At 56.6% G+C, this 11,917-nt stretch overlaps 4 protein-coding genes across 4 annotated transcripts; 3 read left to right on the forward strand and 1 right to left on the reverse strand.

Moving 5' to 3' along the window:
- Window positions 1–1,700: 1,700 nt before the first annotated feature.
- Aud_007711 (type I 3-dehydroquinate dehydratase) lies at window positions 1,701–3,887 on the forward strand (the record flags this gene model as incomplete). The annotated part of the gene is made up of 1 exon (XM_043292599.1): window positions 1,701–3,887. The coding sequence occupies one exon, from the start codon at window positions 1,701–1,703 to the stop codon at window positions 3,885–3,887; it is 2,187 nt and encodes a 728-aa protein (XP_043148534.1).
- A 1,281-nt stretch (window positions 3,888–5,168) lies between these two features.
- Window positions 5,169–7,989, forward strand: Aud_007712 (transcription factor domain-containing protein; the record flags this gene model as incomplete). Its single annotated transcript, XM_043292600.1, has 6 exons — window positions 5,169–5,279; window positions 5,324–5,390; window positions 5,455–5,884; window positions 5,938–6,116; window positions 6,168–7,197; window positions 7,254–7,989. The coding sequence occupies 6 exons, from the start codon at window positions 5,169–5,171 to the stop codon at window positions 7,987–7,989; spliced, it is 2,553 nt and encodes an 850-aa protein (XP_043148535.1).
- A 283-nt stretch (window positions 7,990–8,272) lies between these two features.
- Aud_007713 (DUF3632 domain-containing protein) lies at window positions 8,273–9,037 on the forward strand (the record flags this gene model as incomplete). The annotated part of the gene is made up of 1 exon (XM_043292601.1): window positions 8,273–9,037. The coding sequence occupies one exon, from the start codon at window positions 8,273–8,275 to the stop codon at window positions 9,035–9,037; it is 765 nt and encodes a 254-aa protein (XP_043148536.1).
- An 80-nt stretch (window positions 9,038–9,117) lies between these two features.
- On the reverse strand, window positions 9,118–11,884 carry Aud_007714 (putative pH signal transduction protein PalA; the record flags this gene model as incomplete). The annotated part of the gene is made up of 6 exons (XM_043292602.1): window positions 9,118–9,430; window positions 9,479–10,456; window positions 10,524–11,418; window positions 11,474–11,528; window positions 11,585–11,822; window positions 11,877–11,884. The coding sequence occupies 6 exons, from the start codon at window positions 11,882–11,884 to the stop codon at window positions 9,118–9,120; spliced, it is 2,487 nt and encodes an 828-aa protein (XP_043148537.1).
- Between the last annotated feature and the right edge of the window lie 33 nt (window positions 11,885–11,917).

Below are 11,917 nucleotides of genomic sequence, written 5' to 3' on the forward strand. Positions count from 1 at the left end.
TGGCCTGCGTTTTGTGGGCCTGGAATGAACGAGGATACGAGATTGCATGAGTAGTTGGGTTTATCTGTAGCAGTCAGGCTATTCAGTGACCAGGCAGGAATCCGTCAGATGACAGGGACGACGGAGTATATATTCTTCAACGTGGATATCAAGTGATGACATCGACGGCAGAGATAGGGACTGGGCCATTGGGAAGCTGCGGCGGATCATCCTTCAGATAAGCATGTCTCATGTGTAGATTCTTCCACAAATGCCAGGCCAGGCTTAGAGACCGGGTTTACCTGCCTGGACTCTGTCAGACTGGCTACTGTTGCAGATGTACAATCCTCAGCGGTGGAGGAGGTATCATTCTATTCTTCCGTCATGTTTTAGCCTGCCAAGTAGGAAGCTGTAGAGTGACCTAATACGGACTGGAGCTGCAGTACGGCAAATACGACTGATCAATAGCCGATAAACCCGATGAGAAGGTGAGAGGGTGACCTGGGACGGATGTATCATGGCTATGGAGCTATCCTGAGGGTCGGTCCTCAAGTAATCCATCCATAGATCTGAGGCGGGTGGATTCCACCAGAGGCACCACGGCCAGTCAGATGGGGCAGTTGTGCTCCGTAACGGCATGAGGTTTCTTTTTCCTCGTATCATCGGAGGTTTTGGATGATTATCCTTTTAACCCTACTCCATAAGGTAGATCTTTCTACTACAGAGTACCTCTCTATACTACCTACCCGCTAGGTCTACCAGAGTCTCGAGGAATTACAGAATACGGATTAGCTCCAAGTGTCTTGTCTTGCATGATGATCATTAGGGTTATTGCGTAGCAAATAGCTGAACAGGGGTAACATGAGTATTTAGCCAAATCTTCATTACCTCTTCACATATTTTCCATCATTATATTATCCCAGGTTATTGAGGACGCTGTTGATAATTGAAATACTACTGTACTCTGTCAGAAGCACTGCGATTGGCGGAGAAATAGGGTCCGCAGCGGAGGCGGAAACCCGGGGAAATTCAGCCGGAGAGGACGAGGCATCGTTGCATTTGCCGTGGATGAGGATGATGGACACGACGACGAAGAAGAGGACGAAGAATCATCTGGATCATGTTTAATGTTACCCTCGAATGACTAGTGACTAGTTATTCATTGTTGAGTCGCTGACAATCTCCGTCTTCTTCCTCGGGATCTTGCTCGTTTTCTTGCTTCTATTGCTTCTATCAGGGGGCTAAATCTGCTTACAGTCCAGTCAGTCCGATACAACCAGACCTAGACTACGGTCGGTTTCCAGCTTCCTGGCACTGGTGGATGATACCCTGACTTTGACCCTGATCGGATCCTATGCTGTCCTTATTCTCCCTTCTGTCCTAGACTGTCCCTCTATCATTCCTCCTTTTATCTTGCTCGACTATTTGATATATCTGATACCCGTTCGCCCTCTTTTCTTCCGGATAATAACCTACCCTACCCACATCGACAGTGATCCAAACATTAAAGGCTAAACTCCCTCCTGTGTGGGTTTTACCCCAGACTGCCCATTACCAGCAGAATAACCTCACAGTGCGCTACAGTCACTGTTGGTCAACATATTTGTTTTATTTTTATGAATGATACCTCCATCTCTTTTGTCTGTCTGAGACTCCAACTGCTGTCGTTTATTCATTGGGCCCAACTATGAACTGAGCAGTCTGGCTGCCCATGCAATGAGATGATGCAGACTGCCATACATCAGCCCATGGCGATGACCATTCTTGCTGATACCACTCCTTCTGTTACCAACACCAACAACAACACCAGCACCAGCACCCCCTCTCCCGTCAATGGTGCTCATTCCCCACTGTCTACGCCTGTCTCGGCCCATTCAGCCGTCGTCGCTCCTCAGTCTGCCCCCGCAGATCCTCCGAGGACGGTGGTGGTAGTGTATGGGTCCGGGCAGGACACCATTGTACAGGTGGTCGCCGAGGTTCTGGGCAAACCATGGACCACGGAAACGTCGCTGTCCGCCCTAGTGAAGGGCAGTAATGCCGTGGTGGTGGGGATTCTGGCCGCCGAGCTGGCGCACAGTCTCGACGAGTGCGACCCGGCTACTTTGATCGTGATCAACACGCACTGCGTGGACGACGGCTCGTCGCCGGACGAGGCGCTCACCGACCGCTGTGACTATGAGTTTCTGTACTCGCACAGCCCGTTTCTGCGGCGCGATCTCACGCGCTTTCTGTCGTTGATCCTGGGCCAGACGCGGCCGCACGAGGATCTCAAGACAAAAACGCGCACCAACTTCATCTCGACGACGTTCCCCGATGTGCATGCGGCGCTGCCGAACCTGGACATCCTGTCCGTCGGGTCGGACGCGGTGGAGATCCGGGTGGATCTGCTGGTCGAGCCGTCGCCGCAGGGGGTCACCAGCCCCGTGCCGAGCCTGCGGTACGTGGGCCAGCAGGTGATGCTGCTGCGGCAGCACACGGAGCTGCCGATCATCTTCACGACGCGCTGCACCAAGGAGAACGGCAAGTTCCCCATGGACGACCCGATGCTGTTCTACCGGTACCTGCGGCGGGCGATCCAGTGGGGGTGCGAGTACATCGACGTGGAGCTGTGGCTGCCCGAGGAGATCCGGCGGCGGCTGGCGGAGCAAAAGGGCAACAGCGTGATCATGTCGGCATTTCATGATTTCTCGGGCGCGTGGAAGTGGACGTCGCCCGAGGCGGCGCGCATCTTCGAGGAGAGCGCGCGGTACGCGGACATTGTCAAGATGATCGCCATGGTCCACACGATCGAGGCCAACTACGAGCTGGAGTACTTCCGATCGACGATCAAGGCGCGCGGGTCGCCGTCGGCCCCGCTGTTGTCGGCAGTCAACATGGGCCAGATGGGCCAGCTGTCGCGCGCGCTCAACACCGTGTTCTCGCCCATCACGCACCCGCTGCTGCCGATGATTGCCGCGCCGGGCCAGCTGACCGCGGCGGAGATCAACGAGGCGATGCACATCATGGGCGCGCTGCCGAAGCGCGATCTGTATGTGATCGGTTCGTTCCGGGCCACGCCGCAGTCCATGTTCATGGAGAAGTGTTTTAATGAGCTGAGCCTGCCGCACACGCTGACGTCCATCGACCGCGGCCCCAAGGGGACGATCGAAGGGGTGATCATGCAGCCCAGCTTCGGCGGCGCCTCGGTCAACCCGCCCCTCTCGGCGGCGACGCCGTACATCCCTGCGGTCAGCGAGGCCGCGCGGGCGATTGGGCTGGTCGATACGATTGTCGTTGGGGAACCGCAACCGCAGCCGCAGTCGCAATCGCAGCCGGGATCGGGACCGCAGTCGCAACCCGGACCAACGACGAGACGGCTGATTGGGGAGAACGCAACCTGGAAAGGAATCCGGGCGACGCTGACACGCGATTACGTGCCATCTGCCTACCGCGGCCGAGCAGCGATCATCCTGGCAGGCTCCGAGAGCGATGCGTCGGCGGCGATCTATGCGCTCCGCAGTCTCGCGGTGGGATCGATTTACACGGTGGGGTTCCGGGCGACGGGTCCGCTGGCGGCGGGACTGGAACCATTCACCTCGATCCAGTCGGTGAAGCTGGTGGAGCAGCCGTTTGTGATGGTCTCGGCGCTGCCGCCCGAGAAGTCGCTCCTAGTGCAGCCGCTACTACGGCACTACCGGAGCAACGGGCGCACGTCGCCGCGGTCGACGCGAGGCAAAGTGTACCTGGATCTGACGGCGAGTTCGGGGGAGCGCAAGGGGGATCCGGTGGGCGTGGCGGTGAGTGCAGGCTGGACGGCGTACGGGATTGATGAGGTGACGGCGTGGACGACGGTGGAAACGATGCGGCTGCTGGTGGGACAGAACGTGCCGTTTGATTTTGTGCGGATGGCTTCGGGAAGGATTTATTAGATGCATTACAATTCTTCATATTGAATCATACGAGTCACATCTATCTACTATCAATCTACGTACCATAGTTGCGATGGCTTGTCTGTCTTGGCTGGAGTAAATAATGTGGGGAACCCCGGTATGTGTATGTGTAACCGCCGGTATTTCGGAGAGTGGCCGGTATTTTTGGCTACAGCGTTCAGGCACCTCCAGTGTCTCCCACTCCCTGACTGGTAGACGAGTCGAGATGGTACTCCGTACCTATATTCACATGCAGAGAACGGAGTACCCGGAAGTAGAGCTAGTCGAACAAGCTATGACTATTCTGTATGATGCCTTGACGATCGGAGGCGCTTCTGCAAAGAGAAAAGAGACTTGTGTGACAGTGATGTGGAGAGTGTGAGACATTGATGGACCTGGTTTTATCGGGTCAATGGCTGAAGAATCGTGCCAGGGGATGATGGCCTGCAGATGCTGACCTCGTGTCGTTGTCTAACTAACTACTGCGTACTGCTTAGGGACTAGGTCCAGGAGGTCCGTCTCGAATGGAGTAAAAGGCCAGTGGGCTACAGGACGGCAGTTCGGACCGTGATGGAGCGAGAGAGAGAGGTTAATCTATTCTGTGGAAGCGAGGCGAAACTGAAGAGCCGATGAAGAAATGATCGACTTCCCCGGATTCTGTGGTCTGCCTGCTTTGGGCTGTGTCTCTGTAGATGGATACTACTCTGTCGACTGTTGACTCCCCACGCTCCGGTGGCACAGAGTGATATTAGATATTATCATCTCCAGGCGAACGCTAAATGGACGCTCTGGTTAAGTTGGTTCTGCACTACTTTAGCTGGTTTCTGGCTGAATCATGGATCTAACCGTGAATCGTCTCTGGTCCGACACTAGACAATCCTCCGTCCTTCATCTCCATCTCCAGATTCCCCACCCTTGGGGATTCTCTCCTCATGCTTCGTATTTCTTCCCTCTTCCTGCTGCTGCGATCTAGAACCACTACTGCACACTTGTCTAAGATCTCCAAGCCTGGCGTGTATTTTTCGCTTTCGCTTTTTAAACTACCGAAAGTCTTGAGGTCTTGGACTGATCCCTTCCTGATCCTGATACTGATCTTGCGTCTTGAGTCGGCCACCTACCTTAATTTAACTGATCCTCATCCTTTTCCTCTTTCTTCTCTTCCTCTTCGCCCTCTTCCCTCTTCCTCCGCTTTCTTTCTCTCTTTCTCTTTCTCTGTCTCGGTCTTCCCCAATGTCTTGACCAATCTTTTTGAGTCTCTATTCTATCTATCATCAATTCATCATGTCCTCCGCTATTACTCGCCCCGCCGTCAGCATCGACCGGCTCACTCCCCGCCGAGTCACTGCCGAACCGCGCGAGTCCATGAACTGCAAATCCTGTCGAAAGCGAAAGGTAAATACCTTCCCCTGACTACAAGATCCAATTCTAATTGGCAGATTAAATGCAATCGTATGCGGCCCAGCTGTGAAGCATGCAAGGTCTTCCAATGCCCATGCATCTACGGTATCTCCCCTCATACCACCGGTTCCCCGTCATGTGTTTTGAGAGCCCTTGCTAACTGGCATAGATGCCGTCCCCAAAAAACGCGGCCCCAAAACAGACGTCCTCGAAGCCCTGCTCAAGCGTGTCGACGGTCTCGAGAAACGTCTGCAGGATGAAAACAAAAAGCCCATCTCGCCCACCTCCCCCAGCGAGCCGGACAAGGAACCTCCTGATCCGTCGGCTTCGATGCACGCCCTAGCCCGCGCATCCACCTCCAGCACATCCACTACCAACATCCCCCCATCCGAGCCTTTCCCCCGACCATTCTCCTTCCCCTCGCAGCCGTCGCCTCCCGTGCATCACTTTGCCCTGCCAGATTCCCTGTTGGATGCGTACTTTACCCGCATCCACGGCAAACCCTACTTCATCCTGGACGAGTCGGTAACCCGTCAGAGTCATCAGATGGGGCAATTGCCTGCCGCTTTGTCGATGGCCATCTACGCCATTACCCTGCGGTTTGTTTTTTTTCCTGTCCGTGCGTCTAGTTTTGAGTCCCTGACCATTGCAGATATACAAGCTCGCCCAATACCCCCCAGCAGTCCCTTCGAATGGCCCTGGATTATGCCCTGCAGGCCCGACGCATGGTGGATCTCGATCAACCGACCATGGATGGGCTGCAGGCCCTGCTTCTACTCTCGCAGACATACTTTGCCCATGGTCTGGGCAAAAAGGCCTATATGACGTTCAGTATGCCAACCATCGCCTCCTGAAAAGACGGGATATTGATTGACTGTACAGCCAACTGTGCCTCCATGGCCATTGCTCTGGACCTCTACCGCGAGCCCCCGAAGAGCCTGTCCGCTGCGGACCGCGAAATGCGACGCCGGCTCTTCTGGGCCGTCTACATCATGGACCGCTTCCTGACCTGCGGCTCGAAACGGCCCGGGCTCATTGCCGACCACTCCATCGTCCTGCGGCTCCCCGCTTGGTCCCCGCATGCGGCCGGACTCAACGTCGAGGGGGAGCTCTTCAACACCGTCGGCCCCAACATCCAGTACTCGAGCGACCCGCGCCGCAAACCCGGGGCCACCGCCCTCCTCATCGACATCACCCGCATCCTGGGGATCACCAACCGCTACCTGGCCGCCGGCGGCGTCAAGGGCGACTCGCACTTTCCCTGGCACTCGCTGTCCAACCTGTCCAAAATCCGTCAGGAACTGGACATCTGGGCCACGGGCACCCAGGACGTTTTTGCTTCCGTGGAAGCCCTGTTCGGCCATCCCGAGAGCTCCATCCTGCTGCTGAGCAAGCTCATCTATCATCTGGTCCACTGTCTGATCTATCGCCCGTTCCTGCCGATTGACCTGGTCGAGCTGCGCGGCACCGGCCAGCACCAGTCCTGGCAGATCGAGGCCACCAACCTGTGCTTTTCACACTCCAACGCCATCGCCGAGCTCGTCGAGCTGGCCCGCAATTCCCCCCTGATCGAATGGCCCGCCTTTATCGGGTACTGCGTCTGCACGGCGGGGACGGTCCACGTGCACGGCGTGCACTACAAGGGCCGCGAGGGCGAGGTGTTCTCGTCCAGTGCCGAGTTTCTGACTCGGGAGATGCACCAGCTGACCTGGCTGGGGTCCTACTGGGCCGGCGTCCAGCATCAGCGCGAGATGCTGCAGACCATCTACACCTGCCACGCCGAGCTGGTCCGCACGCTGGCCACCAGTCCGATGCGTTTTTCGCCTGTCTTTCACCTGGAAGACTTTCTGGATCGGTATCCCGGTCTGACGGCCGACGGGTCACACGTGCGCTTGGTCGATCTGGATGATACGTAGGTTTGCCTGTCCTTTGCTCTGCCACAGGAATGTGTGATCTGACCCACTGTAGCCCCCAGTTGGATCCGTACTACCGACCCCTGAGCGCATATCCCATGTACCATAACCAACCGCCCCGCGCGCCCGTCACCCTCCCATCCAACCACAGCCCGTCGCCGCGCCGCGACTCGCACAGCACCACCAGCACCGCGACCAAGCCGCCCGGCGTCTCGTCCCCGTCGCTCACCTTTCACCCCTCGCAGCATCCCCACCCCTCGCCGCAACTACAATCGACGTTCACGCTCGGCAACGCCGACCTGACCCACTCGGAGGCCAGCAACGGCCAGCATCACCACCACCACCACCACCCCCATCCCAATCACCATCCCCACAACAACAACCATCACCATCACAATCACAATCACAATCACAGCTTCTCCCCACCACCCGCATCAGCCATGTTCGGCTTCTCGCCGCCCGCCTTTCTGGCCGAGTCCCTGCACGTGGCGCCCACTCCGCCCTCGCACCCGCAGTACGCCACCTTCCCATTCGACAGCAGCAACAACAACAACCATCAAAACCACACCGGCCAAACGATCAGGACGCCCGGCGCGCAGTCCCAGGCCAGTTCGTCGCATACGGCCGGCGGCGCCGGCGGAGGCAGCAGCGAGGCGGGCTCGATCGAGAAGGATCCCTTCCTGAGTCTACTGGAGCAGTTGGCGGAGAACGAGCAGAATTCCGCGGGGGGGCCCAGTGAATTGGATTTCTTCCTGGGGGGCGTGGATGTCGAGGTCGGCGAGAAGGAATAACCGTAGCTACCTGCCTAGTGGCACAGCACCTCGCTGGTATTTGTGAATACGAATGGTGTACATATGATGCATAATGTTATGATACCCCAATAATCAATCGATTTATCAAGCACCAGCCAGTCAGAGTAATACCTACATACATTACCCCAGATTGATAAGATATGGAGCTACGTCATCGACTACCACACCACCCTACACTACATCAACCGAGACCAGAAAGACAAGAAAGACAAGACGAGTAAAAAAGACAACATGAAACGAATGTCTACAGTAAACCCCCACAATGCAATCTAAATCGGAAAATCAACCATCCTGGCCCTCCATCCTCACCACCGCAAAACACACCCCGCGCACCTCCACACCGAAACCCGATCTCCCCTCCCACGAGCAACAATCCCTCATCGACTCCCTGCGGTCTCTCCCCCTCACAAACCCTTTCTCAGACTCAGACTCAGACTCAGACGCAGATCAATCGCAATCGCAATCGCAACTGGGACTAAAAGCCGCCATCGCCGATATTCTATCCGACTACGAGGACGAGGACGAGGACGAATCCTCCTCAACCTCAACACCAACCGAAAAAGAAGAATGGGAAAACCTCCACGCCTTCCTAGCATTCATCACCAAAGAGCGCATCGTGCGGTTAGAAGATGTAGGGATTCATACCTTGAGGGTCGCGCTGGAGAGGGGTGAGCACCACCACTATCATCACTATCAGCAGGGTACTACTGGTGTTGGTGTGCCCCCCGGGACGGGGAAACGGAAGAAGATGGCGGTGTTTGTCTCCTGTGCGGCCATCTGGGCGTTGATCATGGGTGAGGAATTGTGGGAAAGGAGGCGCGCAACCGAGGAATCCCCCGTGGGATTATCGCTGTCCCCTTCGCCGCGCGGGTCTGGTGCTGCCGGGCCCGCCGCGGCCACGGTCTCCAAGAGCCGCTGGCAGATGTGGATCGATCGGTTCCAGTTTCTCAGTCTGGCCGAAGATCTGGACATCAAGACTAGGGAATTGGCTGCCGAGGCCGCTGCCGTGATGCGTCGGGTGACTTAAAAAAAACGTCTTTATATACGAGTGGTATCTCATCCCCTTGTATATACATCTAAGATCCATCTGCCTATGCATACAATGCGTCAACCGAATCTGATTCCGTCGCTGGGATCCCATTGCCCCGGCTGCCCTCGGCTGTTCCCTCCCCCGAACCGGATCCCCATCTCTGGCGACCACATGCCAGGCGTCGGAACCGCGGGCGGTGCCACCGGTGCTCGAGTCGGTTGCGGCGCCGTCAGCGGTTCTTCCGGTGGACGTGACGGTTGCATCTGAACCGGCGGCTGAACGGGTGCTGGGGGTGACGGTAGTTGTGCTGGCTGCGGTGGCTGTGGCTGCTGTCGGAGGTGAGGTTGCGAGATATTCAGTGAAGCCATCGCTGCAGCACTGGCAATATCACTTAAATCGATCAGTATCACACCTCAAACAAGTGACAAGGAGAAATACCTTTCTAGTTGACTCGCCTCCATGCGGCGCTGGTGCACAAACGCCTTGCAGTCATCCCGGAACCTCGCCACAATCTTGGCCAGATCGTTGTAGAACTTCCGTCCCACTTCAATGTTCGAGATGATCTCCTTATACTTCAGGTACCCGTTCTCCAGCTCCTGCAGCGCCTTCTCCCGCTCCTTGGTCGACGCATCCCCCTTGTGCGCCCGCGTGAACGCCCGGTTGGCTTCGCGCACCTGCGCCGCAATCTGATCTTGATCATGCTGCTCCTGCGCAACCATCTCCACGTCCGTGTCGTACAGATGAAGCTGCTCCTCGAACAGATCCTCAAATTGGCTTGCTTGGATCGGCTGCATGGGAAACTCCCGCTCCAACCGCGCAGTCTCCTTCAGAAGCGCCTGCGTGATATCATCCCCCCGAGCCTTCTCCTTCAACGCCTGCGCTCGCCGCTTCCTTCGGCTCTCCAACCGACTCACTTCGCTCAGGCATCCCCGCAGCCGGATCAACTCGCGCTCCACCTCCGGCGGGATTGCAGCGCGCCGGCTGCTGGGAACGTACATCTCCAGGTCGCGATTGGTGCCTGTGAGTATCCGAAAGACCGCCTCCGAGTCCCGTAGCTTCTGCTCCACGAGATTGTCGCTGCTTTGCGCCGACGTAAAGTACCCGCGGATCTCGCTTGACGTGGTGTACAGTTTCGGCGCCGCCGCCTCGGACGTCTGCCGGGTCCATCGATCGGTCCCGTATTTCCGCCGTGAAGCATCATCCTCCGCCTGTTCGGCCGCCAGCAGCTCAACGCCTTCATTGTAGACCGCCTTGTCGTTGGCCTTGACCTTGGCTATATCTTCAAGCGACCTCCGCAGCCGGTGCAACCCGTCCTGCTGTCGCATCTCCTCGGCGTGAGCTACCAGCGTGGGAGGCAGTCCAAGGGGCTTCTCAAGCGCCTGCAAAGATCCTGGCAAGTTCAGCGATGATAGCAAGCTAAATAAAAGTCAGCCTTATTCCACTTAAAAAGTTGCCAGCCATTGAAGAGTTGCCAAGAACGTACTCCCGTAGTTTGTCCGTCATGGTCTCCAATTCCCCAATAATTTTCTCGTTGACCAGGCGGTCGCGGCGGTCCGAGTAGATACTGGCCGCAATGTGAACTGCATATGGCACCAGTTTGGCAAACAGCGGCTGCCCCAAGGGCCCGTTCTCCCCCAGCATGGATATCGCGTCCGTCACCTGAGATGGCGCCTTGGCCGCAACCATACACGCCCGGTCGATGATCTTGAGCTCCGACTTTGGAGGCACAGGGTTGAGATAGATGATATCATTGTCCTTGGTCGCCCGCTTAAGGTCCTCCGACACACGGCTCTTCAGCCCATTGAGATCCCCCAGCACGGCCCGGTTTATCCAGCGAGACTCCTTGAGCGCCTCGTTGACGCACGCCTCGCTATCCCGCAGGCGCGCCACTTCCTCGCCGTACTTCCGCTTCTCCAGGCAGTCCAGCGACTGCCGGTATTGCGCCGCGGCTGCAAAGTGATGGTGCTTGGCCGTCATGTGGTGGATCCACTCAGGGCTGATCGCGTTGGACTTGACCGCGTAGTCGCCGGCCTCGGCGTAAAAGTCAGAAACCTTGGCCGCCAGCCGGGCGATCGATGCATCCTTCAGACCGTCCTTGACGGCCTTTTGCCAGAAGCACTCCTGTGCCTGGGCCAGAAGAAGTTGCTCCAGACTCTGCAGGGTCATTTCGTCCATATCCTCGGGCGGGGACGTTCGCAGGTCGGGCAGGATATCGGCTCGTAGGTGCAGGAGAACCCCGGCAGACTGGCAAAAGTAATTGCATGCCTGCTTGAGTCCGTCGGAAGTCGTCCGGTTAACCGAAAAGGCTAGCTGGGAGTATAGCGCCGCCAGATTGAAAAGGATGTTGACCAATTCAAAGCGAAGGTTATTCTGTGAAACTTGACGGAGCTGTCAGTGCTTGCTTGTCCTTGGTATACCACTGTAATCACCTACTAGGTCTTGTCGTATTGAATCCAAATGCAGGATACCATGGAAATTCCACCCCCACCTGTCACCCTCAGTCAGCATGCCGTACACGCAGATATCTTGTTCCAGTACACTCACATCGACCGGAAACTTCCCACCCAGCCATTTCAGTTGCGCCGCATACGTGACCAGTCGACTGATTCCACTGACATGAGGCTCCTGGACATTGATCGCCTCATTTCGCAAACGGTCGATGATCAAGAGATCATCTGCGAACATATCCGGTCGCTGGTCATATTTGGACGAGATGTATTGAGTGATCGCATCGGACAAGGAGACGGCGTGGGAGTGCCGAAATGGAACCTGAAGGATATTGCTAAGGAACACATCAGTAAAAACGCATCACTGAAAAGGTTTCAGCAGCACGTACGACGTCATTGTGGCAGTTGAGGCATGGGAAGCATCGCAGGC

This window comes from Aspergillus udagawae (genome assembly GCF_001078395.1).
Source record: "Aspergillus udagawae IFM 46973 DNA, scaffold_5, whole genome shotgun sequence".
Lineage (NCBI taxonomy): Eukaryota > Fungi > Ascomycota > Eurotiomycetes > Eurotiales > Aspergillaceae > Aspergillus > Aspergillus udagawae.